This window comes from Dipodomys ordii, unplaced genomic scaffold (assembly GCF_000151885.1).
Source record: "Dipodomys ordii isolate 6190 unplaced genomic scaffold, Dord_2.0 Scaffold54, whole genome shotgun sequence".
NCBI classification, from domain to species: Eukaryota; Metazoa; Chordata; class Mammalia; order Rodentia; family Heteromyidae; genus Dipodomys; species Dipodomys ordii.
Window position 1 is genome coordinate 4,977,745 of NW_012267270.1, and position 25,515 is coordinate 5,003,259.

Here is a 25,515-nt window from a genome sequence, read left to right on the forward strand (position 1 = left end):
CCAGCTCTGTCAGCAGACTTGAAATCACAGCAGGAGCCATAAGTGCTCAGAGATGAGAGGCAGCAGGATGGGGGCCAATGATTATGGCTGCTTGCTTTTCTCCGCTCCAGGACAAGTCAGGGACTTGACTGCACAGGAGACACTTTAAAAATGCCCCCATGACGGGTGGGAAGGTGGCTCAGTGGTAGAGTGCTTGCCTCACATGCATGAGGTCCTGGGTTCGATTCCTCAGCACCACATAAACAGAAAAAGCCAGAAGTGGCTCTGTGGCTCAAGTGGTAGAGCACTAGCCTTGAGCTGAAGAGCTGAGGGACAGCGCCCAGGCCCAGAGATCAGGCCCCATGACCAAAAAAAAAAAAAAAAATGCACCCATGAGCTTGGTATTGGTGGCACACATCTGTAATCCCTGCTCCTCAGGAGGCTGAGACCTAAGGATAGCAGTTCAAAATCAGCCTGGGCAGGAAAGCCCAAGGGATTTTGCTTTTGTTGTGTTGTTGTTGTTTTGCCAATCCTGGGGCTTGAACTCAGAGCCTGGGCACTGTCCCTGAATCTCTTTGTGCTCAAGTCTAGCACTCTACCATGTGAGTGAGCCACAGCACTACTTCTGGCTATTTGTTTTTTTCCCTGTGTATGTGGCACTGAGGAATCAAACCCAGGACCTCATGCATGCTAGGCAAGCACTCTACCACTGAGCCACCTTCCCAGACCCCCAAGAGATTCTTATCTCCAATTAACCACCCAAAACCCCCAACATAACAAAGCCAGAAGTGGAGCATGGCTCAAGTGGTAGAGTGCCAGTCTTGAATGAAAAAACTAAGGGACAGTGCCCAGGCCCTGAGTTCAAGCCCCAGCACAGACAGACAGAAAGACACAGACACACACTAAATGGGACAGCCCAGAGGAGGCTTCTCAGCCTAAGAGTAGGGGTCCTCGGTTCCCTCTCCACATTGGAGCAGCCAGGCACGCCCCTCCTCTGGCTCTCCCAGGTGCCGCCTGTGCCCGGCATCTACTGTCTTGGCGGCTTTACTCCTCGTCCCAGTTCAGCCCACCCTTATCTCAGGTACGAACAGCCAAGATCAGAGGGACTGGCGCCGTTTATATAAGTAGCAGGTGTGTGGGCCATAGGACACCCCCACACCTCCAGGGGAGCTGAAGGGAGCTCTGTGTGTGGTGGGGAGCTCCCTGGGGGGTCAGGTCGGTGCTGAGAAGGGGTTGGGTTTCAGCTGGCGCCATCGCTGGCAGAGGAGTGGAGGAAGCAGAGGTCGGGCTCCAAGGCCTCCAGTTGGGTAGGCTGCCCGGAGCCCCCGCTGAGTGGCTCTGTCCCTGGGCCCAGAGCCGGTGCTGCTCAAGTGGCCAGCCTCCAGCGGGTATGGACCCGAGGGCCATGAGCTTTCCATTGGTACAAGGCTTGGTTTAGGAGAATCACACTCCAGAGAGAGATGTGAGGCCTTTTTCCTTTATTATTATTTGGGATTCCTCTGCATGGAAACATGGGACCTCCTTCCCCCAACCCTAGTTCCTCTGGCACCCCATAACCAGTCCCTGAAGAGTCCCCTTTAAAATCACCAATATATATATATATAAAAAAGGAGAGGAGGGGCGAATGCCTGAGCACCCTGGGGCTGGGCAGCTCCGGGGGGGGGGGCTGGGAAGAGGGGTCTGCAGAGCAGGGAGGACATTGGCTTCTGCACAGGAAGGCACAGGCGATCTCAGCCCTCCCCACCCGGAGGGGGGAAAGGGAGGCTCCCCCAGAACAGGGAGGGGGCTCACACATCTGGAGCAGAATGTGCAGAGCTAGTGGTTACAAAGTCTGCAGGTGAGGCCAGGAGAGGGTATGGGGGGGGAACCTATGGAGTGAGAAGGGGTGCATCAAGATGTTGGAGAGGGAGCTGCTAGCCTCCCCCCGCCCAAGGAGGCCTGAAGCAGGAGTAAGCAGCCATCTGCCTTCCAGGTTTGGCCTGCCACGGGTCCGTCCTGAGCCCATGGCCGGAGAGGAAGTGAAGGCCTCGCAGCTCAGCCCAGAGCACGTGAATATGGCAGCGCAGGGGACAGGAGGCTGGAGAAGGACACCTTCTTGCTCCAAGGAAGGCACTTGCAGCTGGTGAGGCCCGGTGTGGCTTGGCAGATGAAGAAAGGAGGGGTGCAGCAAAGTGGGGGGGGGCAAGTCCCGCCTCATGCAAACATGGTCAGCTGTAACCACTGCAGGGGGAAGAGAAACAGGTCAGCTGGAGACAGCAGAAATGGCCACTGCAGTCCCAGTCTCCTCTACCCTGGAGTCTAGAGTCTGACGCACAGCTCAAATGCCACCATTGATTCCCACAGGTTGAGGAACCTTGGCAGGTGGACTACTGTCTTAACTTCTCTGAGCCAGGAGACCGAGCTCCTACAGAGCACTCCAAGGTCTGGCCTCCCTTCCTTGTCTCTCCCCAAACCCAGCCTACTTCCCCTCACTTGGCCCTCCAGACCCCAGCCTTGAGGGCTGTTTCTAAGGCCTCAGGCTCCTGGTCAGGAAAGGATGGAAGACTTGGGTCAAAGAGCCAGGAGTCAGTGGCTCCTGCCTATAATCCCAGATGCTTAGGAGGTTGAGATCTGCGGATCATGGTTTGACGCCAGCCTTGGCAGAAAAGTCTGTGAGACTCTTCTCTTCAATTAACCACCAAAAAAATGCATATAAAAAAAAACCTGAATGAGAGCACAAGGTCCCCTGGTTCTCTCTCTCTCATACACACATACGTGCACGTATGTGAACAAAAAGAAAAGAACAGAAGCCTGGCGCCAGTAGCTCACGCCTGTGATCCTAGCTACTCAGGAGGCTGAGATCTGAGGATCATGTTCAAAGCCAGCCTGGGCAGAAAAGTCCATGAGACTTTTATCTCCAACAAACCACTAGAAAATCACTGTGGCTCAAGAGGTAGAGTGCTAGCCTTGAGCTGAAGAGCTGAGGGACAGCACCCAGGCCAGAGTTCAAGCCCCATGACCCACAAAAAAATAAATAAAGCTGGGTGCTGGTGGCTCACACCTGTAATCCTAGCTACTTAGGAGGCTGAGATCTGAGGATCACAGTCCAAAGCCAGTCCAAGCAGGAAAAGTCTGTGAGACTCTTATCTCCAATAAACCACTCAGAAAACTGGAAGTGGCGCTGTGGCTCCAGTGGTAGAACACTCGCTTTGAGCGGAAGAGCTCAGGGACAGCGCCCAGGTCCAGAGTTCAAGCCCCACAACGACAATAATAATAATAATAAATAAATAAAAGAAAATAAAGAACAGGTTGAGCACCAGTAGCTCACACCTGTAATCCTAGCTACTCAAGAGGCTGAGATCTGAGGATCATGGTATGAAACCAGCCTGGGCAGGACAGTCTGTGAGACTCTAATCTGGGAATGTGGCTTCATGGTAGAATGCTTGCCTTGCATACATGGAGCCCTGGGTTCCATTCCTCAGTACCACTGACACAGAAAAAGCCAGAAGTGGTGCTGTGGCTCAAGTGGTAAGTACTAGCCTTGAGCAAAAGAAGCTCCGGGACAGTGTCCAGGCCCTGAGTTCAAGCCCAAGACTGGTAAAAAAACCAAAAGCAAAGCAAAGCAAAACAAAACAAAAAAACAATGGATGTGGTGCTACAGCTCAAAGTGGTAGCAAGTTAGCCTTGACTGAAAAAGCTCAGGGACAGCGCCCAGACACTGAATTCAAGCCCTAGGACCAACACTAAGAAAGAGAGATGGGGGAGGGGGAGGAAGGAAAGAAGGAAGGAAGGAGAGAGAGAGAGAAAGGGAAGGAAAAGGGGGGGGAGAAGAACATTTCACATACTTTCCCCTAGCAAAGGGAGAGCCTCACCTTAAACAGGTCAAAGGTCACAACTCCATCCAGATCTGTGTCCAGCGTTTTGAAAAACCCTGTGTGTTCAAGAAAAGATGACATGAGCTGAGAACTCAGTGTGACATCCATGTATGGCCAGAACTGAACCCCAGCCATCCCCAGAGGTCTCCCCTCCGCCTGGAGGACCCTGGGGGGCAGACACTCACGGAACATGGTCTCCAGCCGCACGAGGCAGCACACAAAATTGTCGAAGTCAACGGCCAGGTCAGGCTCAGAGTAGCGGGTGATGATGAGCTCGTACAGCTTCTTGTTGAGCTTGAAGCCTGCGTGGAAAAGCCAGCGAGTGTCAGGCAGGGGCAGAGGACAGGAGTACAGAAGGCCGTGCTGGACACTAAGGGCATTCTCCAGAGAGAAGGGCATCAAGGCCTCCTGGCCAGGGCCAGGAGCGGCTGGGCAAGTGAGGGCCAGTCCTACAGCAAGTCTAGCGGGTTTAGCCCAGGAATCAGAAGCTGGCAGCGGAGGGCCAAGGGGTCCAGGTGTTATTTCAAATGCCCTGGCTCCAGGCCAAAACAGACCAGTATGTGTGAAGCCTGGCTTGACACGCCCCTGGCTGTGTGGCCTGAGGTCACTCAGTGTTCTTCTCTGAGCCTCAATCTTCCCTTATGTGCAGTAGCGCTAATAAGACTCCATCTGCCTGACACTGGTGACTCATACCTGTAATCCCAGCTACTCAGGAGGCTGAAATCTGAGAATCATGGTTTGAAGCCAGCCCAGGCAGGAAAGTCCATGAGACTTTCATCTCCAATTAACCAGCAAAAACCCAGAAGTGAAGCTGCGGCTCAAGTAGAGCATCAGCCTTGAGCAAAAAGGCTTAGAGATGGTACTCAGGCCCTGAGTTCAAGTCCTAGGACCCGCACAACAAAACCAAACCTTAGCTTTGGAACTATGGACAAAGGCCAGAGATGGCCGTTATACCAGCCAGTGGTCACGGCCCGGGGACAGGAGCAGGGCGCCATCTTCCCTCGAGCTATCAGCCTCAGAGCCTCACCTGCGGACTCAATGGCCATGCGCATCTCGTAGGCACTCATGCTTCCCGACTTGTCCAGGTCGAACTTCCGGAAGATGGACTGGTGTGAGGAGCAGAGGGTGAGGGCCTGGCCAACTCAGCCAGAGGGGGACAGCCCAAAAGGGGGAACATTTGCTGGGAAAGGGGTTACATGCAAAAAGGCAGAGCTAGGGGTGGTGATCTGGGGCCTACCACCTGGCAGGGGAGGGGCCTGCGGTGGCTCCACCCACCAGGTAATTCCGGATGCGGTTCCACAGGATGTTGAACTCGACCAGGCCCAGCTTCCCGTTGCCATCACGCTGGGTGGAGGAGGTTAAGAAGGCAACTCCAGGGGCTAGGAAGGTGGCTCAGTGGTAGAGCGCTTACCTCCCATGCATGAGGCCCTGGGTTCGACTCCTCAGCACCACATACACAGAAAAAGCTGGAAGTGGCACTGTGGCTCAAGTGGTAGAGCGCTTGCCTTGAGCTGAAGAGCTGAGGGACAGTGCCCAGGCCGAACTCAAGCCCCACAACTGACAGAAGAAAAAAGCAACACCACAGCTTAGAGGCGGCGTGTGAGAAGGGACGAATGGGAGGCAGGAGGCGGGTCCCAGGGACAGCAGGACGGGTGAGGGAGGCAGGGATAGGAGAGGCCAGAAACAATTCCAGCCCTAAGAATCTGCCAACCCAGGCCTGGCTCCACCTTCCACAAGACACAGGGCCTCAGTTTCCCCTCCTGATCAACCAAAAGATGTTTCATGCACTTGAACACAAGGCCCAGGTGCATTTATAACCCACCCCTGCTTTGTTCCCTAGGATCATTCACCCATGAAAGACGCCATTCCCAGCCCCGCTGGAAGACGCCAGCAGAGGAAAGGATACGTCCATGAGGTTCACCATACTGCGGCATGACTCCAGGCTGAAGCCTTTAGTCCTCAGATCTTTGTCTGTAAGAAAGAGTGGGTCTGGGACCTCGGCCCACTGGGCTTCCTGGCCCTGTCTTAGGCTGGGAGCCCTGGTAGGGGGACAGTGGGAGAGGCCGAGCCCTGGCTAGGGGTGAAGTCCAGCAGAGCAGACTTTGCTTAGGGGCGTGTGTGTGTGTATGTGTGTGTGTACATGCTGGTACTAGGTCTTGAACTCAGGACCTCACGCTCTCACTTGGCATGTTCACTCAAGGTTGGCAATGCACCCCTTGGGTCACATCTCCACTAGCAGCTTTTTGCTGGTTAATTGGAAATAAGAATCTCCCAGATTTGTCTTCCCAAGCTGGCTTCAAATTGCAAACCTCAGATGATCTCAGCCTTCTGAGCAGCTAGGATTACAGATGTGAGCCACTGGCCACCCATTGTCAGAAAACAAAGTATTTCAGTGGTCCAGATGGGGTCCCACCCAACCACGACCCAAAGCAGAGATGAAGGGAGGGCCGAGCCAGAGTGCCAGGAATGAGGTGGGAAGAGGGCAGGCCTGGCTGGGTGACAGGCTGAGGGAATAGAAAGACCTGTGTCTGCAGAGCTGGGCAGGAGGGAAGTTCGGGGATGAAGGAAACAGGTGCATTAGGGTTGGGTCGTCCAAGTTCCTACCACAGCCAAGGTCAGGGGTGAGGGGGCTGCCTTCAGCTGTGTACCTAAGGGGGTGGCCTGGCCAGGGGGTGCATCTTGGGAAAGAAGAGGAAACTTTTCCTTGGCACTAAGATGCTGGCAGCTGGCTCAGCCTGTAGGGCTGAGCTCTGAGCCATGGAAAATGCCTAGGTTGGAGGAAATGGGAGGCGGGAGGGGCGGCCGTAGCTGGGATACAGAACTGCCATTGGGGGACCCTCACGTTTGCTAATGATTCTGTTGAGGATGGTCTGCAGCTCCTTGACGCTGATCTCCAGGTCCTGGGGAGAAGATGGAGGATGGCACCTGTCCGGCTGCCCCCGGCCCCTTCCAGGCCCGCCCCTGCCAGGCCCCGGCCTACCTCCCCCGCCAGCTGCCGGAACAGGGCCTTGAAGTTCTCGTCAATCTCCTCTTCAGAGAGCACTTGCTGCACAGAGGAAGGGGCAGGTGAGGGGCACCGGGCCTTGTCCGTGGGGGCAAATCCACGGGCTACGTGCTCTTCACCTCTGAGCCTCACTCTTCTTTCTTTTTGTGCCTATACTGGGGCTTGAACTCAGGGACTCATTGCTTAGCTTTCTCCACTCAAGGCAGGTGCTCTACCCTTTGAGCCACAGCTCTACTTTGGGCTTTTTGGCGGTTAATTGGAGATACAGAGTCCCAGGGACTTTCCTACCCAGGCTAGCTTCGAACTACCAGCCTAGATCTCAGCCTCCTAAGTAGCTAGGATGACAGGCGGGAGCCACCGGCCCCCAGCTGGAGCCTCCCTGTTGTCACCTGTAAAGTGGAGATCCCCCTCCTATTGGGCAGAGGACAGGGGTGGGGTTTAGCTCGGTGATGGAGGTGGGAGGGCTTGGATCACTGCTGGGGGACCTTGGGAAAAGTTCTCAATCTCTCTGAACTTGTTTCCCACTGAGGGAGAGAGGGATGACAGGACTCTGTGGTGGTTCCTGAGGAGGAACCCTGCTGCAGGGCCCAGCACAGAGCTGGCTCAGAGACGGCCCACCATCATCACCACCATCACCATCATCACTACCATCACCATCACCATCATCATCATCACCACCAGCATCACCAGCATCACTACCATCACCATCACCATCATCACCATCATCATCATCATCACCACCACCACCATCATCATCATTATCATCATCATCATCACGATCTCTGCAAGCTGCGAAAGGCCAGGTGACTTATTTCCATGGTGCTTATCAGGAAGGAAACTGCCCAGAGGATGGGACACCGGGAGGGAGGGAGGGAGGAGGGAGGGAGGGAGAGAAGGGAGGGAAGACCACACACCTCATCAGGAAGGTTGGCCTGGATCTGGTCATCCAGCTCCCTGTAGAGTGGGAAGAAAGAGGCTGTTCAGGGGGAGCTGGAGACGGGGGGGGGGGGGGGGGGGGGGGGGGGGGGGGGGGGGGGGGGGGGGGGGGAATGGGGGGGGGGAGGGTCTAGTCCATGACTCACTGGGTCCCGGCACTCTTCTCTGAGAAGAAGCGCAGCACGAAATCGCCCTCCTTATTGGGCTCGAAGGTGGAGGGCACCACCACATACTCTCCGGGGGGCAGGCGGAAGCGGGTGCTGACCTCCCGCAGGTTGATGAACTGCTCTGAGCGCGCCCGGGAGGAGTTGGCCAGGAAGAAGTCTCGCTTCAAGTGCACGGCCGGCTGGCCCACCAGCTGGCAGGGGGAGACAGGCGGAGGGCTGCAGGGCCCACCCCCGGACAGCCGCCCCAGACCCGGGCCCCGATGCCAACTCCATGCTGAGGGGCTAGACAGCTGGGCCACAGTTCTGCTAGAACCCACTCCACCCGCTAGATCCACGTCAGAGGATGGGGGGGCATGGCTCAAGGGGTACCGAGCCTGTCTATAGCAAGCACAAGGCCCTGAGTTCAAACCCCAGTCCTGCTAAGAGCACTTTTCAGGCAGTAAAAACAAGTGGATGTCTCGGCGCCCTCCAGGGCTCCACCCCTCTGTTCTGTCGGCTGTGTTTGTTCAGGGCAGGTGAACCAGGTGAGCCACGAACCACACCTACCTCCGGGGGAACCTGTGAGAGGGGAAAGGCGCAGATGTAGGCTCATCCAGCGGGGCGGGGTGGGGGCGGGGTGAGTGCTGGGCCAAGGTTCGGAGTTCTTTCTGTTTCATGTAGGTCATGGGGCTTCAACTCAGGACCCGGGCACCGTCCTTGAGCTTTGGTGCCTAAAGCTAGCATTCCTACCACGTGATCTACAGCTCCCGCTTCCAGCTTTTGCTATTTAATTGAAGAGTCTCCTGAACTTTCCTGCCTGGGCTGGCTTTGAACTGTGATCCTCAGCTCTCAGCCTAGTAGCTAGGATTACCGGCGTGAGCCACTGCCGAGCCTGGCCCTAGTTCTTAAGACTAGAGAAGGGGAGAAGGAGCCAGGAAGCAGAACCTTGGGCTAAGGATGCCCCAGACCTTCCCTTTCTCCCCTTCTGCTGCCAGTGGGTTTGGATGTGGCCAAGGCAGTGGCCTTCCTTGACCCCAGCTAGGGACCGTTGATAAGTTTCTGTCCCCAGCAGGGCAGGACTCAGAGCTGTTTATTACCACATACTTCCTGGGTGGGGCTCCCTGCTCCCCACACTCACTTCTTTCTGAAGCTCCACTAAAATCTGGCCCAAGCCTGCCAACCTAGACATCAGCCAAGCCAGCTTCTGCTTCCCCAGAGGCAAAGGTGAATTCTAGAACCTTCCTTTCCTGGGGCCAACCACTTTCTTTCTTCCTCCTGCCTCACAATGAATTTCAGGTCTCTGTCAGAGGCAGGAGGCGCTGAGGGAGCCTCCTGCTCAGGTGTGACCCTCTGGGGCACTCAGGATGGGCTGCTTGGGTGGAGGCTTTGGGCACCCCCTGGTGGACGGTCGTGGAGGTCGTGGGCCTGGCCACCATCCCCAGGGCTCACCTCGTACACAGCAAAGCCAATGGTCTCCATGTCCCGGCCATAGCGGCGCTCGCGACGGCGGTGCTTTTGCATGAGCGCCAGCACGAAGCTGCAGCCCGACTCGCGACTCCCATAGTCATCTTCGTCATCCACCTCATCCAGCCGGATCTTGAACTGGGGGTTCACCCAGAAGGTGGCTGCAGGAAAGAGAGGCGCGTATTAGAGGCTGGAAGAACACGTCTCATGTGTTCACTCGCTCAGTCACTCATTTACTTAAAAAAAAAACACTAAGTCATCTCGTGTGTGACAGGAAAACAGCTGGGACAGACAGGTCCCGCACCTCCAGGGCCTGCATTCCAAAGCGAAGGGGAAGTATGGGCAACTCAGGTGAATTAACAGGATGCAGACATCAAGCCACTGGGCACTGCAGGAATCACATCTAATCTTAACTGCTCAGGAGGCTGAGATCTGACCCTTGCAGTTTGAAGCCAGTCCAGGCAGAAAAGAGAGACTCTTATCTCCCACTCACCAGCAAAAAGCTGGAACTGAAGGTGTGGCTTGAGTGGTAGAACACCAGCCTTGAGGGAAAAAGTCAAGTGAGAAGTGTGGCCCCAAATCCTCGCCCCAGAACCAGCACGCACACACACACACACACACACACACAAAAGGAACAAAGTACTAACACAGTTATGGCATGGCTAAACCTCAAAAACCTTACAGGAAAGAAAAGAAGCCAGTTACCATTGCATAATTCCATTTACATGAATTATCACCAATAGGCAAATTCAGAGTCAGGAAGTAGCTTAGTGGCTTCCAGGGGCTGAGGGTGTGAGGATGAAGGGGTACAAGGTGTTTTTTTGGGGGAGGGATATAATGAGATGTTCTCAGATGGATGTGGTGAGGGCCGCACAATTTTCTAATATAAAAATCACTGACCTGTACAATTTTATTTATTTATTTTTGTTGGTCGTGTGGCTTGAACTCTGGGCCTGGGCACTGTCCCTCAGGCCTGAAGCTCAAGGCTAGTGTTGTACCACTTGAGCCACAGCACCACTTCCAGTCTTCTGGTAGTTAATTGAAGAGTCTCACGGACATTCTTGCCTGGGCTGGCTTTGAACCATGATTTTCGGATCTCAGCTTCCTGAATAGCTAGGATTACAGGTGTGAGCCACCATTGCCTTGCTACCTGTACAATTTTAATGGGTAAATCATGTGGCATACGAATTAAATCTCGAGAGCTGTCTAAAAACAAACAAAACTCAAGAGGTTGAGATCTGAGGATCATGGTTTGAAGCCAGCCCAGGAAGGAAAGTCCGTGGGAATCATTGCCAATTAACAAAAAAAGCTGGAAGTGGCGCCGTGGCTCCAGTGCTAGAATGCTAGCCTTGAGCACAAAAGATCAGAGCAGAGCCCAGCTCGGAGTTCAAGGCCCAGATCTGGAAAGAAAAAAGAAAAGATGATCAAGATCAAAAGTAATCTTTTTCCAGACACCGGTGGCTCACGCCTGTCATTCTAGCTACTCAAGAGGCTGAGGTCTGAGGATTGCTATTTGAAGCCGGCCTGGGCAGGAAAGTCTATGAGACTCTTATCTCTCACCACCAAAATGCCAGAGTGGAGATGTAGCTCAAGTATTAGAGCGCCAGCTTTGGAGTGAAAGAGGTCAAGACAGCACTTAGGCCCTTAGTTCAAGCCCTAACATTGAAACAAAAAGAAAAGGGAGGGGGAGTGGGGGTGGAAGGGGGAGGAGAGGGGAAGGGAGGAGAAATAGGCTTAGAAAAGAAAGAGAAAGGAAAACGCATACAATTTTATAACCATTAATGATAATCAGTATCAAAAGGTCATCTTCACATAAAGGAACAAGCGGGCTTGATGGCTGGACAGACAAGTTCTACGGACCTTGCAAGCAAGGAACTGTTTTCACTGTGTGTAAACTCAATAAACAAAGAGAGAGCAGATGTTTCCAATTAAGTTTACAAGACAGTGCACCATACCGGTTTGATCAGTATGGAAAAGAATGTAACAGGCAAATCTTACTCATGAGCTTGGATGTTAAAAGAAATGTTAGTCCAGAGATGTAGAAACAAAGGACTTTGTTGTTGTTGGTCATGGGGCTTGAACTCTGGGCCTGGGTGTTGTCCCTGAGCTCTTCAGCTCAAGGCGAGCGCTCTACCACTTGAGCCACAGCACCATTTCCAGTTTTCTGGTGGTTCATTGAAGATAAGAGTCTCAAAGACTTTCCTGCCTGGGCTGGCTTTGAACCAAGATCCTCAGATCTCAGCCTCCTGAGTAGCTAGGATGACAGGCGTGAGCCACAGGCTCCCAGCAGGACTTTTTTTTTTTTCTGTTTCTGCTGACTCTGTATGTTTTACTTTATATACAGTGTATTCACATGCACATCTGTGGGAGGTTGGGGGAGGCACAGAATCTGAGGAAAAAGCTGAAAAAGTTCAGCTTTGTAGCACAGTGGACATTGATGAAAGTGAACTATTTAAGTGGTGGGTAGAGATGGGAGGGAGGGGATGGGAGAGAATGTGGGAACAGATGACACTATGAGAAAGGAAATGTACTTACTACCTGATGTACGTAAAGGTAACGGTATATCACCTCTAAAACAACAATAAAGTAAATTAGAAAAAACTAAGTTAGGCTGGGTGCTAGTGGCTCACCTGGAATCCTAGCTATTCAGGAGGCTGAGATGTGAGGATTGTGGTTTAAAACCAGCCCAGGCAGGAAAGTCAATAAAACTCATATTTCCAATTAGCTTCCAAAAAGCAGGAGGTGGAGCTATGGCCCACGTGGTAGCACACAAGCCTTAAGCAATAAAGGTCAGGGACAGCTCCCAGGCCCTGAGTTCAAGTCCCAGGAATGGCAGAAACAAACAAAAAGGTATGTAGGGCTGGAAGGTAGCTCAGTGGTTAGGTCCTATCTGGGCATGCATAAACAAGGCCTTGTGTTCTACAAAGACACAAACGAATCCATCCCAAAATTTATGCCATGACTGTGTTATATTGTTTTCATCTCAGGAATATAGGTTGGCCCCATATTGGGAAAACAATAAATATAATCTACCACTTTAACAAATAAATAGCCAAAAAAGCTATTGTCATCATAATAAATGTGTTTAAAAGCATATCAATATAGACCAAATGTGGTGGCTCATTCCTATAATCTTAGCTAACTTAGGAAATAAAGATCAAGAGGATCAAGGTTTAAGGCTAGCTAGGGCCAATAATTCATGAGACTCCATCTTAATAACAAGCTAGGTATGATGGTTTATACCTGCCATCCCAGCCACAAGTGACAGATAAATAGGAGGATCATGATCCAGGCAGTAGGGACATAAATGACAGATCTGTGGCTTAAGTGGTAAATCACCTGCTTGGCAAGCACAAGGCCCTGAGTTCAAACCCCAGTACCACCAAAAATCTAAAAGAAACAAAAACCTTGGAGAAAAAATGTATACAGTAGTGAAACTTGCAGTAAATCAGAAGCAAGAGTCAAAGAAGTTCTGAATGGCTTGTGGGGTTTGTTCTCAGTTCTAGAGAGCACATTAATAGGAACAGCAATCCAAGTCCAGAGAATTGGAAGAAGGGGTGGAAGGGGAAGGGGGAGGAGGAGGGGAAAGGCGAGGAGGAGGAGGAGGAGGAAGAAGAGGAGGAGGAGGAGGAGGAGGAGGAGGAGGAGGAAGGGGGGGAAAGGAAAAGAATCAACAAATCGGGCTGGGGAAGGTAGCTTAGCCGTAGAGTGCTTGCCTTGCATGCATGAAGCCCTGGGTTCCATTCCTCAGCACCACATAAGCAGAAAAAGCCAGAAGTGGTGTTGTGGCTCAAGTGGTAGAGCGCTAGTCTTGAGCTGAAGAGCTGAGGGACAGTGCCCAGGACCAGAGTTCAAGCCCCACAACCCACGAAAAAAACAAAAAGAAAACAACAATAACAACTCCCCCCAAAAAAGAATCAACAAATCTGCCCTTATTTACAGATCCTATAGAATCAGTGAACTAAAAAGAATGTAAATAAATCAGTAAACCTAAGCATAGTGTAACAAATTTGCTGGATACAAAATTACATTGAGAAGATCAATTGCAGCTAGGCACAGGGGGCTGAGATCTGAGAATCACTTTCCAAGCCAACCCAGGCAGAAAAGTCTGTGAGACTCTTACCTCTAATAAACTACCAAAAAAGCCAGAAGTGGAGCTGTGGCTCAAGTGATAAGAGAACTGAGTAAAAAAGCTCAGAGACAATGTTTAGTCCCAGGACCCGTACACACACATACACACACACAGGTCAACTGCTAGCTACAATAGTAACTAGTATGACTTCGAAGTATGCAGGGAGATACTGAAGGCTGCAGTACTCTTACTCTAAAAATCTGCAATCCAAGATGCAACAAAACCTGAGTGTGGGACATGGGAATGGGGCTTATTGATACAGTGCTTGCCTAGAATGCATGAAGTCCTGGATTCGATTCCTCAGTACCACACACATAGAAAAAGCCGGAAATGGTCCTATGGCTCAAGTGGTAGAGTGCTAGCCTTGAGCAAAAGCAGCTCAGAGACAGTGCTCAGGCCCTGAGTTCAAGCCTGACGATGGCAGAAAAAGCAAACCTGAGTGTGTGTGTGCTCATATTGGGACTTGAACCCAGGGTCCTGGCACTGTCCTTTAGGTTTTTGCCCAAGGCTAGCACTCTACTACTGAGACAGAGCTCCACTTCTATCTTTTTGCTAATTAACTGGAGATAAGTAATTCTCAGATTTTTCTGCCTGGGCTAGCTTCAAACCACAATCCTCAGATCTCAGTCTTCCGAGTAGCTAGGAATTTAGGAGCCAATATCTGATTTTTTTTCTTTTTTTTTTCTGTCAGGCCTGGGACTTGACCTCAGGGCCTGAGCACTGTCTAAGAGCTTTTGCTCAAGGCTAGCACTCTACCACTTGAGCCATAGCACCACTTCCAGCTTTTTCTGTGTATGTGGTACTGAAGAATCAAACTCAGGTCTTCATGCATGCTAGGCAAGCACTCTACCACTAAGCCACATTCCCAGCCCCAATATCTGAAACTTTTTAATGATGTCACAAATGGAAAATTTCACATGTGAGCACATATGACAGATTCACTGAAAATACTGTAAGAAATTTCCTTCAGGCTATTTCTGTAAGTTTACACAAAACATAAGTAAGTTTCATGTTTAAACTCAGGTCCCATCCCCAAGAAAGATCTTATTTATATGTGTGTGTGTGTTTCAAAATTTGAACTACTAGCTGCGTGCGGGTGGCTCATGCCTGTAATCCTAGCTACTCAGGAGGCCGAGATCTGAAGATCGTAGTTCAAAGCCAGAATGGGCAGGAAAGCCCATGAGACTCCAATTAACCACCAGAAAACCAGAAATGACACTGTGGCTCAAGTGGTACAGTGCTTGCCTTGAGCTGAAGAGCTGAGGGACAGCGCCCAGGCCCAGAGTTCAAGCCCCAGAACTGACAAAAAAAAAAAAAAAGCTAATATACTATTAGAAGATATATGTATATATACATTTAAATTATATAATTTTTTTTGCTGGTCCTGGGGCTTGAACTCAGGCCTAGTATTCTACCAGTTGAACCACAGTGCCACTTCCAGTCTTTTCTGTGTATGTGGTACTGAGGAATTGAACCCAGGGCTTCATGCATGTTAGGCAAGCACTCTACTACTAAACCATCTTCCCAACCTGTTTGGTTTTTGGGGTTTTTTTTTTTAATTGGACTTGATTCTAAACCAAGGACCAGAAAAGCTGTTTTTTGTTGTTGTTGTTGTTTTGTTGTTTTTGTCGGTCGTGGGGCTTGAACTCTGGGCCTGGGCGCTGTCCCTCAGCTCTTCAGTTTAAGGCAAGTGCTCTACCAATTGAGACACAGTGCCACTTCCAGTTTTCTGGTGGTTTATTGGAGATAAGAGTCTCACAGACTTTTGTGCCTGGGCTGGCTTTGAACTGAGATCCTCAGATCTCAGCCTGAGTAGCTAGGATTACAGCCATGTAAGATTTTTTTGTACTGGTACTAGAACTTAAACTCGAGGTATCTTGCTTGATTCTTTTCCACCCACAGCCAGCTAGCTGTCTATCACTTAAGCCACCACACCAGTTCTGGCTTTTTGCTTGTTAATTGGAGATGATTCTCTCAGATTTGTCTGCCCAGAACGGATATGAACTTTGATCCTCACCATCTCAGCCTCCCCAGTAGTGAGGATTAATGTGTCACTGTCACGAGAGACCCAGAGGCAGAATGGCCGTCCACACCCACATGCAAATCCATAAGCAGCGTACAGCAGAGCTGGTGCTGCGGGAGGAAGGCCGGCAGCTCAGTCTTGGTAGTCAGGGGACAGGGGAACAGTGCTCACTGGACACTGGAGCAGAGCAGAGTGGGCTCTGTCCAGGTACGAATGCTTTCCACACAGAGGGCAGAGCACAGGGCAGAGACCTGCATGAGGGACACAGCAGCAGCAGATCTGGCCAAGTCAAAGCTGGCAGGAAGGAAACGGGCCATGCGGCAATTCCTGAGAACTCTGCTTTGAAGGGGATCAGGGGTGGAGAAGTGGGGTGAAGAGGGGGTCACTTTAAGACAGGGTTTTTCCATTGCAACACACGAGTGAGAAGTGAAGGACAAGGGAACAAAATGCTTCAGCAGCAGAGAGACATTGCTAAGCGCTGCTGGCTCACACCTGCAATCCTAGCTACTCAGGAGGCTGAGATCTGAGGATCATGGTTTGAAGTCAGGCCAGACAGACACATACTAAAGACTCTTATCTCCAATTACCAGCAAAAAGCCAGAGGTGGAGCTGTGGCAGAATGCTAGCCTTGAAAAGTTCAGGGGCAGCACCTAAGTCCTGAGTTCAAGCCCCAGTACCAGCACCAAAAACAAAGGGGAGAGTGAGACTCAGAACTGGTAGGAGTCCCCAATAATGCCGGCACAGAGGCCGGCACAGGTGGACTGGAGACACACAGCAGATGGGGAGGTGGGCATCTGAGGCGTCTGTCATGTGGGTTGAAGTCTCTACTTCCTATGGAGTAACAGGGCTAGGAACTCATAGGGCAGTGACAGAGGAGACAGGCTGAGAGGGGCATGTGCTCATTAGAGGTGTGTGGCTGCCAGGTTACAGGGAAAACATGGCCTCAATTGTGGGATTTCTCTCCAGCTTCATTCAACGGTTCTGAGCCAGCAGAGACTGGATTGTGGTGGTCATGCTGACTGACCGACACAGGGAGAGGGAAGGGCCGGGAAACTGCGTTTATAGAGACAAGCTAAAAAACAAAGTACCTTAAGAGGGGAAGGAGGAGAAGGCACTAGGGGGATGATGATGAGCACCAGTGTGCGGAGGTTTAACAGATGGCAGAGCAGGTGCTGTGGCTCACACCTGTAATTCTACTCAGGAGGCTGAGATCGGAGGATCATAACTCAAAGCCAGCTCAGGCAGGAAAGTCCATGAGACTCTTATCTTCAACTAACCACCAAAAAGCCTGAAGGAATGCTGTGATTCAAGTCTCAGAACACCAGCCTTGAGCAAAAGAAGTGAAGGGAACCGAGCCAGGCGCTAGTGGCTCATGCCTGTAATCCTAGCTATTAAAGAGGCTGAAATCTGAGGGTTCTGGTTTGAAGCCAGCTGGGCCAAAAAGAAGTCCAGGTGATTCTTATCTCCAATTAACCACCAGAAAACTGGAAGGGGCACCTTGGCTCAAAGGGGTAGAGTGCTCCCTTTGAGCAAAACAGTTCAGGGACGGAGCCCAGGCCCTGCGTTTGAGCCATAGTCTGACTGGCACATATGAAAGCATGCATGCATGCACACACACACACACACACACAAACACAAAACAGATGAGACAGTTCCAGGAGGCCGATGCCTGGATTGAGGGGAGCTGAAACAGCTGGAAGTAGAGGGCAGAGGAGAGGGCCAAAGGCTGGCAGGGGCAGATTCCACGATGAGGTGAGGAGGCCAGGTGCGCAGTGGTTGAGAGGCCACTGGATCCGGGCGGGGCGGGCGGGGCGGAACTAATTAGAGGGAAAGGTTGTTGTAGGGAATGGAGAGGCCAGCTGTGGTCAGTGGCTCCTAGGCACTCAGAGGCCCAGGGAAAGGGAAGAGAAGGCCAGGGAGGAAGTGCGGCGACCGGAGGGGAAGAGCTCAGGGAATGTGGAGTTACCAGGGGTTAGAAGACAGCAAGATCGCTCCCTGATTACCACCTGGGCTCAGGCAGCAGAATGACAGTTTAGCACTGACATGAACACTGTACATTTACTCCCCAAAGTGAATCTGAGACTTCAGCTATGAGCCAGGTGCTGGCGCTTCACACCTGTAATCCCAGTTAACTCTGGAGGCTGAGATTTGTGGATCTCAGTTGAAAGCCAACCTGGGCAGATCAATCCTAGAGACAATTATTTCCAATTAAGCAGCCAAAATCAAACCAAAAAACAAAAAACCCTCAACAACTCCACAAGTAGAAATATGGCTCAAGTGATAGAACACCAGCCTGGAGCAAATAAGCCAAGCTGAGAGCTCAAGGCTCTGAGTTCAAGTCCCAGTACGGACACACACACAAAGTAAAGTCACCAGCCAGTGTGTTCGCATCGCACAGGTGAGGAAGCAGCAGGCGGCCAGGGTCCTGACCCCCCCCCCCCGTGTAGTCCTGAGCCCTTGGGCTCTGGTCACCTGGGTAGTTCCGGCAGCCACCTGCGGTGCTCCCCCGACGCCAGGTACCCTCATACAGCGTGGTGTTCCAGTTCCGGATCGTCCGGCTCTTGAGTGCGTCTGGCGTCAGATTGCAGATCTCCAGGCGGGTGAACTCTCGCATGAAATCTCGGAAAGACATCCTGGGGGGGGGGCGAGGGTCAAAGCACACAGCTGGACCCCAGTTCCCAGCCATGCAATGGGTCTGGGGCAGGCAGGAGAGAGCCCCTAAGAAGGGGCTGGGAATGTGGCTCAGTGGTAGAGTGCTTGCCTAGCATGCATGAAGCCCTGGGTTCAATTCCTCAGGAATACATACACAGAAAAAGCTGGAAGTGGCGCTGTGGCTCAAGTGGTAGAGTGCTAGCCTTGAGCAAAAGAAGCTCAGGGACAGTGCCCAGGAGTTCAAGCCCCAGGACTGACCAAAAAAGAAAAAGAAAAAAAAAAGAAGGTCTAGGTATGGTGATAGACATCTGTAATCCCTGCTATTTGGGATGCAGAGGCAGGAGGGTCATGAGTTCAAGTCCAGATCAATGAAAGCCATTATCAATAGAAAGTTGGTGAAGAGAGGCTCTTTTTTTGGGGGTAGAGGGAGGTGCCAGTTGGGCTAACCAGCGTGATTATCAGCGGGTATGAACATAGAACAACAAAACTTCTTGAAATTGTATTCAGAAGAGGAGGAAGGAGGACAGGGAGGTGGGGAGTGGCTGCTTGGAAGAGATTATATACATGCGTGGGAATGCCACAATGAAAGTCTCCAGCATGTAGCCAGCGCATGCTAATAAACATCACTTTTTTAAAACAAGTAAGTTAGTGAGATTAACTCTAAAATCAAAATTTAAAGAAAAAAACTCATCTCCAAAGCCAGGCGCCACAGTGGGCTCACACTTATAATCCTAACTATTCAGGAGACTGAGATCTGAGGATCACAGTTCAAAGCCATCCTGGGCAGGAAAGTCTGTGAGACTCTTATCTCCAATGACCCACTAAAAAAGCCAGAAGTGGAGCTGTGGCTAAGGTGGCAGAGCACTAGCCTTGAACAAAAACTTTGGGAATAGCCGGGCGCGTAGCTCATGCCTGTAATCCTAGCTACTCAGGAGGCTGAGATCTGAGGATCTCGGTTCAAAGCCAGCCTGGGCAGGAAAGACAGTGAGACTCCTATCTCCAATAAACCACCAGAAAACTGGAAGTGGCGCTGTAGCTCAAGTGGTAGAGCGCTCGCCTTGAGCTGAAGAGCTGAGGGACAGCATCTAGGTCCAGAGTTCAAGCCCCATGACCGACAAAAAAAAAAAAAAACAACTTTGGGAATAGTACTCAGACCCTGAGTTCAAGCCCCAAGACAAGACAAGGAGGGAGGGAGGGAGGGAGGGAGGGAAGGAGGGAGAGAAGGGAAGAAGGGAGGGAGGGAGGGAGGGAGGAAGGGAGGGAGGAAGAGACTGAAAGGCTTGAATGGACCAGTCCCTAGGTTCAAACCCCAGTACAACAGGAAGAAGCAACAGGAAGAAAGGAGGAGGAGGAAGAAGAGGGGGAGGAGGAAGAAGAGGAGGAGGAGGAGGAGCCACATGGAGGAAAGGGCTGCTCACCAGAACTCCCCATCTTCCATCTTGATCCTCAGTCGTTCCCGTTCATAGGGGTCCACATTATTCCACTCTGAGGAGCTGTGGGAGCAGGGCACTGCCAGGACTGGACGGCACTGAGCTGCCTGGGACCCATCCACCCTGCCTCGACTTCCCCCAGCCCAGATCAGGAGGCTCCTTCAAGCCCACTCCCAGATCCCAGACCTAGGCTTTCCCTGTCCAGGTGAGATACCGGAAGGACCCACAGGCTGCTACAGACTCCAACAACCTGTGCCCCACCAGGGTGGTGCCCCCCAAACCTAGTATGCTCCCCTGGTTTATCCTGAGTCCTCCCAGGTGCACTGACGGGCTCCTCAGCCCCCGCCCCCCCCCCGCCAGTGCCCAGCGGGTCCCTCACCCATCACTCCAGGCTCCCGTCCACTCCACCTCGCCCCAGGGGTTCCGTATCCGCATCAGGCTCACCATCTGGCCCTGGTAGTTCACCTGTCCCCAAAGCACCCAACAACGCTAGCTTCTGACATGCGTGCTGTCAGAAGCTTCCCCGCCAGCGCGACCCAGAGGCCCTAGGAGGCAGCTGTGCTCTGGAACACCAGTCAATCAGGGTTAGCGTGGATGGATAAGCATCAGGATGGGTGTCCCCGGGGACAGATAAGGTGTGGGGACCCGGTCACAGACACCTCCCATAGCCCTGTGGGATGCCAGCGAGGCCAGGCCAGGCCAGGAGGTAGGAACCGCCCCGGGAGCGGAGCAGGCCCCACCCAAGGCAGTACCTGTTTGGCCCCAGTCACCGAATACGCATGGCCCTTCACCAGCTTCTTAAATGTGACGGCTTCCATGTCCAGGACACTGGAGATCTGCAGACACACACGTGCACTGTGGTGGGGGAGGGCTGGGGGAAGGGGGGGGCTGGGCTCCTCACTCTGCCTGAAGGAAAGGCCTGGAAAAGCCCTTCTCCCATCCCCCACCCCTGTTCATCCAGCAGCTGTTGGGAATGACAGACAAGACCTAATCCCATGTCTCCATTCCCACTTGTGGACACAATCCTGCAAGGGGGGCTACCCAATGCTACCACTGGTGTGGGGGGAGGGAAGCCCAGACAGCCCACCAACACTACTACTAGTTAGGAGGATGCTTATCTATGCACGCACACACCTACAGCCATGCACTTCCCCAAGGTCAACGCAGAACAATAGGGAAGGGGGAAGGAGGGAGGGCCAGGGCCAAGGATCTCAGTGGTTTGGGGGTGCCTATGGAGGGCTGGAGATGGTAGAAACAGAGGGACAGACAAGGGTGGGCCTGGAATATGGAGAAGGAGCTAGGAGAGGGCAAGAGAGAGAGCACGATGGCTAAGGAAGGCAGGGGAAGGAGATGAGAAGGGAGCTCAGTGGATGGTCAGGAACCTAAGTCCAGGATCAAGCTGAGGCCTGAGGTGTGGGGAAAGGAGGAGGAAAGAAGGGGAACAGCTGGGTGCAGGTGCCTCACGCCTGTAATCCTAGCTATTCAGCAGGCTGAGATCTGAGGATCGCAGTTCAAAGCCAGCCCGGGCAGGAAAGTTCATGAGACTCTTATCTCCAATAAACCACTGGAAAACTGGAAGTGGTGCTGTGGCTCAAGTGGTAGAGCACTCATCTTGAGCTGAAGAGTTCAGGGACAGCGGTCCAGGCCCAGAGTTCAAGCCCCATGACTGACTCCCCCCAAATAAAAATAATAATAAGGGGAACAGGAATGTCACTGGGCATGGAAGACAATGGGACAATGGGTGGAAGAGAAGGACAAGGCTGGAGACACATCCACATCCAAAGATGGTGCTGAGATGAAGGGTGAGGGCGAGGCTTGGGAACCCAGGAACACTGGGGCAGGGCCAGGGTGCGAACACTCACGTCGATGGAGCACCCCAAGAGGGAGCCTCGCTCCAGCGCCTTGAGGATGATCTGGTAGAGGTCGCTGGGCGCCTTCCGCAGCTCGTACCACTCGGTGACCCCACCTGTGAAGTCCTCAAAGCCCTCCGAGGTGCTGCCGCCCGACAGGGCCTCATAGCTGCCGTTCACCCTGTGGGCAGCTCCGGGTCAGGGCTGTGGCATCAAGCAGGACTGGGTAAGAGAGCCAGGGGCCCCTGCCCTCAGTAGGGAGGGGAGGGGAGGGGGAGCTGTCCCCCAGGCCCTACTCACTTGGCATAGGCCTTCTCAAGCAGGGCACTCCAGAACTCGTTGCCTTGGGCAGAGTGCACGAACACCAGCTTCCCATCCTTGGTGGGCAGCAGGTCATCCACGACCACGTCGACCCACTCCCCGAATTGCCACAGCTGCGGGAGAGGGGTGCGGTAACCACTCAGCCCTGTATCATTCTAGATCACTTATACTCAAGTAGACATCACACAGTCAGCCCTCGGTATCCGCAGGCTCTGAGCTCCTGCTTCTGACCCCTAATGGGGTTCAAACATTTGAAAAGAAAATGGCATCTGTACTCAACGTGCATTAAGTATGATAGAGCCAACTAGTGATGCATTAAAGGGTACTGCATCTGGGCACTGGCAGCTCAAAACTGTCAACCTAGCTGCTCAGGAGGCTGAGATCAAGGTTGGAAGCCACCCTAGATAGGAAAGTCTGGGAGACTTGGGGTTTTTTTGTTGGTCATGGGTCTTGAACTCTGGGCCTGGGTGCTGTTCCTGAGCTCTTCAGCTCAAGGCTAGCACTCTACCACTTGAACCACAGCACCACTTCCAGTTTTCTGGTGGTGTACTGGAGATAAGAGTGTCGATGTCTTTTCTGCCCAGGCTGGCTTTGAACTGTGATCCTCAGATCTCAGCCTGCTGAGTAGCTAGGATTACAGGTATGAGCCACTGGTGCCAGGCTGTGAGATTCTTATCTCCAACTGATCAGCAAAAAGCCAGAAGTGGAGGAGCTGTGGCTCAAGAAGTAGCCTTAGGTGAAAAAGCTAAGCAAGAGCAGTAGGCTCTGCCTACAACCCTAGTCCTGGCACAAAAATAATAAACAATAAACTAAAGTATACAGAATAAGGAGAATGTGAGTAGGTTACATGAAAATAGTAGGAAATTTTTCTATAAACGTCCTGGGCATCAGTGTGTGTTGGTAGCTGCATAGGCCTGGTGGATATCCCTAACCCTTCAGATACAGAGAGGGGAGACTGCCTGATACACAGCCCTGGGCCAGTTTTCCCCTGAGCCTCAGTTTCCCTACCCATTAAAGGAAGCAGTGCTTTCCTCATGGAAAGTCAAACAAGGTCACAGACGGAAAGCCAACACTGAGCTCACCAGGGAAACAGACCTAATTGCCTCCATCAGTAAGAAGATGGAAAGCCCCGGGGCCTGGGCTCACCCCCAAACCAAACCCCCTGGATGTGGGGGGTCAGTGGGGGTTACTAAATGTGGAATGAAAATGTGGCAACCCCACCCCTAGATGGGCGGGTCTGATTCTGGCAATTGCGGGATTTGTGTCAGCCAGGCTGGGGGCAGGCTTCCCAGGGGGTGGGGAAGTAGGAGCGGGGTTCAGACCCCAGGCTTCTCCGTTCCCAGTATTGTCTCAGACAATGGGGAATGAAGGCGGGCCCAAGGAGCTCCAGTTGCCAATCAGAGGCCGGAGAGGATTGGATTGGAGGAATGAGAGAAGAAGGCGGGGAGAGGAGCAGCGCAGCCCCGCCCTGCGGACCAACGCGGGGTAGCTGGGGGCTCCGCCCCGGGGCTGGGCAGCGCGGTTATAGTCAGGTCAGTTCCCCCGCGTGGGGTGGGGGAGCACGAAGGAAATCCCTGTGGGCGTGGCGGGGACTCCCACGGCGGGAGAGCCTCCACCCAAGCTGCTGCGCTGCGTCTCTCTCAACACCAGCTCATCGAGAATGCATTAGTGTGACCAAAAAATGGTCTGTCACCAAAGTCAAGAAACGCTGGCTCAGACAGAACCTGGAGCCTTTCGTCTTTGTGTCCGAGGTTGCCAAAGGCAGCAGTTGGAATGGGAGGGAGGGGGGCAAATGGAAAGAATAAGCTACAGGTTTGCCCCCAGCCTCCCCTCTCCCTGCAGAACACTGCTTTCCCCAATGGGGAAACTGAGGCCTAGGTAGAAAGGGGATTTGGCCTTCAGAATAACACAGACCCTGTGTTTTTTTTGGGTTTTTTTTTTTAACTCTTTCAAGCCCCTTCTCCTAGATGAGGTTACCATCCAGGAAAACAGCCAGCCGAAAGACCTGCCTAGCCATTCACACATGACAGCCAGAGGTGGCACTGAGGTCAAATACCTGGGGATGGGGGGGTAGGGCTGTCCCCACAGGGTGTGGCCTTTGGCCACTGTAACTTCAGAGTTCTGCTCCCCCTCTTCCCCAGGGGCGGAGGGGGTGTGGGGGGTGCAGGCCCTTCACCTGGAAATGGAAGATGCCCGCGTAGCCATCTTGGAAGCTCTGGCCATGGGGGACCACTCGGTGCAGGAGGGTGTCGTTCAGCGTGAGGGAGGCGATGGCGGCCAGGAGCCAGCAGTCCCCTGAGACGGGAGGGGCCCGGGTCAGGACTGCTCTGTGGATCTGGCCAGGGCTCAGGGAAGGAGGCCTTGTTCAGGCGAGTCATCTTGCTGGGGAGAACCCGGGTCTCCCTGGGGTGGGGTACCCCCTTCCCCAGCTCCCCTCCGCTGGCAGAAAAGACCCAGGAATCTGGGCAAACCAGCACCAGCGCTGATGGCCGAAGCCTGCCTAGGCTTGCAGAAGGGAGGGGTTGGGGCAGTGCCCAAGAAACGGAGAATGGGGAACTACTGTGGAACATACACCCAGAGCCCCGCGGGGAGGGGAGGGGGTCCTACCCAGCGCGCCCTGGCAGATGTCCGTGCGAGTGGCTCCATCCACTATAAACTGGGGGTTTGACAGCAGCTCCTACAAGACCCAGAGACCTTCCCTAGCCCAGTCCTTTCTAGAAATGGGCGCCTAGCCACCCCAGACCCCACTTGGCCACCAAGGGACTGGTATCCCATCACTGAGGGTCAGCTGAGGCCCGCCTCTGGGGCGGGGGCGGGGGTGCCCCGCTCACCATGGGACGCTTCCACTTGATGCCATAGGTCTTGGAGGAGTTAGGACCCAGTTCCTTGAAGCCCAGGCTCTGGGGCACTGGGGGGAAGGCCTCATCTCGGAACAGAGCCCCACTCTGCAGACATCTTGCTCGCAGCTGCTCATAATCCTGGCCCAGGTACTTGATGGCGTTCTCATGGCGGCCCAGGCCCAGCTCCTTGGCCCGCTGCTTCTGCACTTGGGCAGACACCCCTGTGCAGTACACGGGCGTGATGATCTCCTCCGCCATCCTGGGGGACAGGCAAGCGTGCTGGGAGCCGGGGCCTTCCCGGGACTCGCAGCCAGCAGGTCCCTGGGACGCGGTCCCTGCCCACTGCCAGGGTCCGGGCCGGGGGGTCGATCCCAGGGCAGGGGGAGAGGGGGCGGGCGGGGCTCTGCCCAAACACAGGACGCTGGGCAGATTGCGGGGGAACCCCAAGGAAGGTCTCTTTCGTCCCGTTCGCCTGCCTGTGACCCCACCCCCAAAGTAGCCAAGCCCCTAGGTCGGGCTAGGACTCGGGCAGGCAGGGCCCGGCCGGGCCCGGCGGGGAGACCGGCGCTGGGCTCCGGCCTCGTGTCGGGGGAGGGGCGGGGGGACCGTGGTGAGTGGCCGGCGGCGGCCAGCGCAGGTGCGGGTGGGCGCCCCGGGCTCTGCGGGCTCCCGACCCGCGCACGCGAGGGACCCCGAAGAAGGGGGCAGATCTGGGGCGGCCCCTCGGCCCGGGAGGCTGGGCAGTGGTGGGGTCGGAGCCTCACGGGCCCCCTCACCCCCAAAAACGTCCTTACCTAGCGGAGGGGACGGGCGGGGGGAGCTGCGGTCCCCGAGGTCGGCTTCCCGGGTGGCTGCTCCGGGCAGGGCCCAAGCAGGAAGAGGGC

At 53.5% G+C, this 25,515-nt stretch overlaps 1 protein-coding gene across 1 annotated transcript; it reads right to left on the bottom strand.

Moving 5' to 3' along the window:
• Positions 1-1,440: 1,440 nt before the first annotated feature.
• Capn1 (calpain 1, (mu/I) large subunit) lies at positions 1,441-25,509 on the bottom strand. The gene is made up of 22 exons (XM_013021124.1): positions 25,426-25,509; positions 24,623-24,890; positions 24,399-24,468; positions 23,968-24,086; positions 21,771-21,904; positions 21,483-21,651; positions 20,373-20,456; positions 20,000-20,085; positions 19,609-19,683; positions 18,011-18,171; positions 9,369-9,544; positions 8,487-8,498; positions 7,920-8,131; positions 7,752-7,791; positions 6,814-6,879; positions 6,676-6,733; positions 5,740-5,804; positions 5,109-5,177; positions 4,861-4,939; positions 4,019-4,135; positions 3,831-3,889; positions 1,441-2,199 (listed from the first exon to the last, which is right to left on the bottom strand). Exons 2-22 carry the CDS (start codon positions 24,887-24,889, stop codon positions 2,173-2,175), a joined length of 2,145 nt encoding a protein of 714 aa, XP_012876578.1. The 5' UTR covers position 24,890; positions 25,426-25,509; the 3' UTR covers positions 1,441-2,172.
• Positions 25,510-25,515: the final 6 nt, after the last annotated feature.

What these genes read in the sequence shown, in the direction of transcription:
- Capn1 (XM_013021124.1), bottom strand. Translation starts at nt 24,889, where the DNA reads ATGGCGGAGGAGATCATCACGCCCGTGTACTGCACAGGGGTGTCTGCC. An exon ending in TCCGGCAGCTGGCGGGGGAG is followed by an intron (nt 6,734 to 6,813) that starts GTAGGCCGGGGC and finishes TCTTCTCCCCAG; the next exon opens with GACCTGGAGATCAGCGTCAA. An exon ending in TGACCTTTGACCTGTTTAAG is followed by an intron (nt 2,200 to 3,830) that starts GTGAGGCTCTCC and finishes TTCCCCCTGCAG; the next exon opens with TGGTTACAGCTGACCATGTT.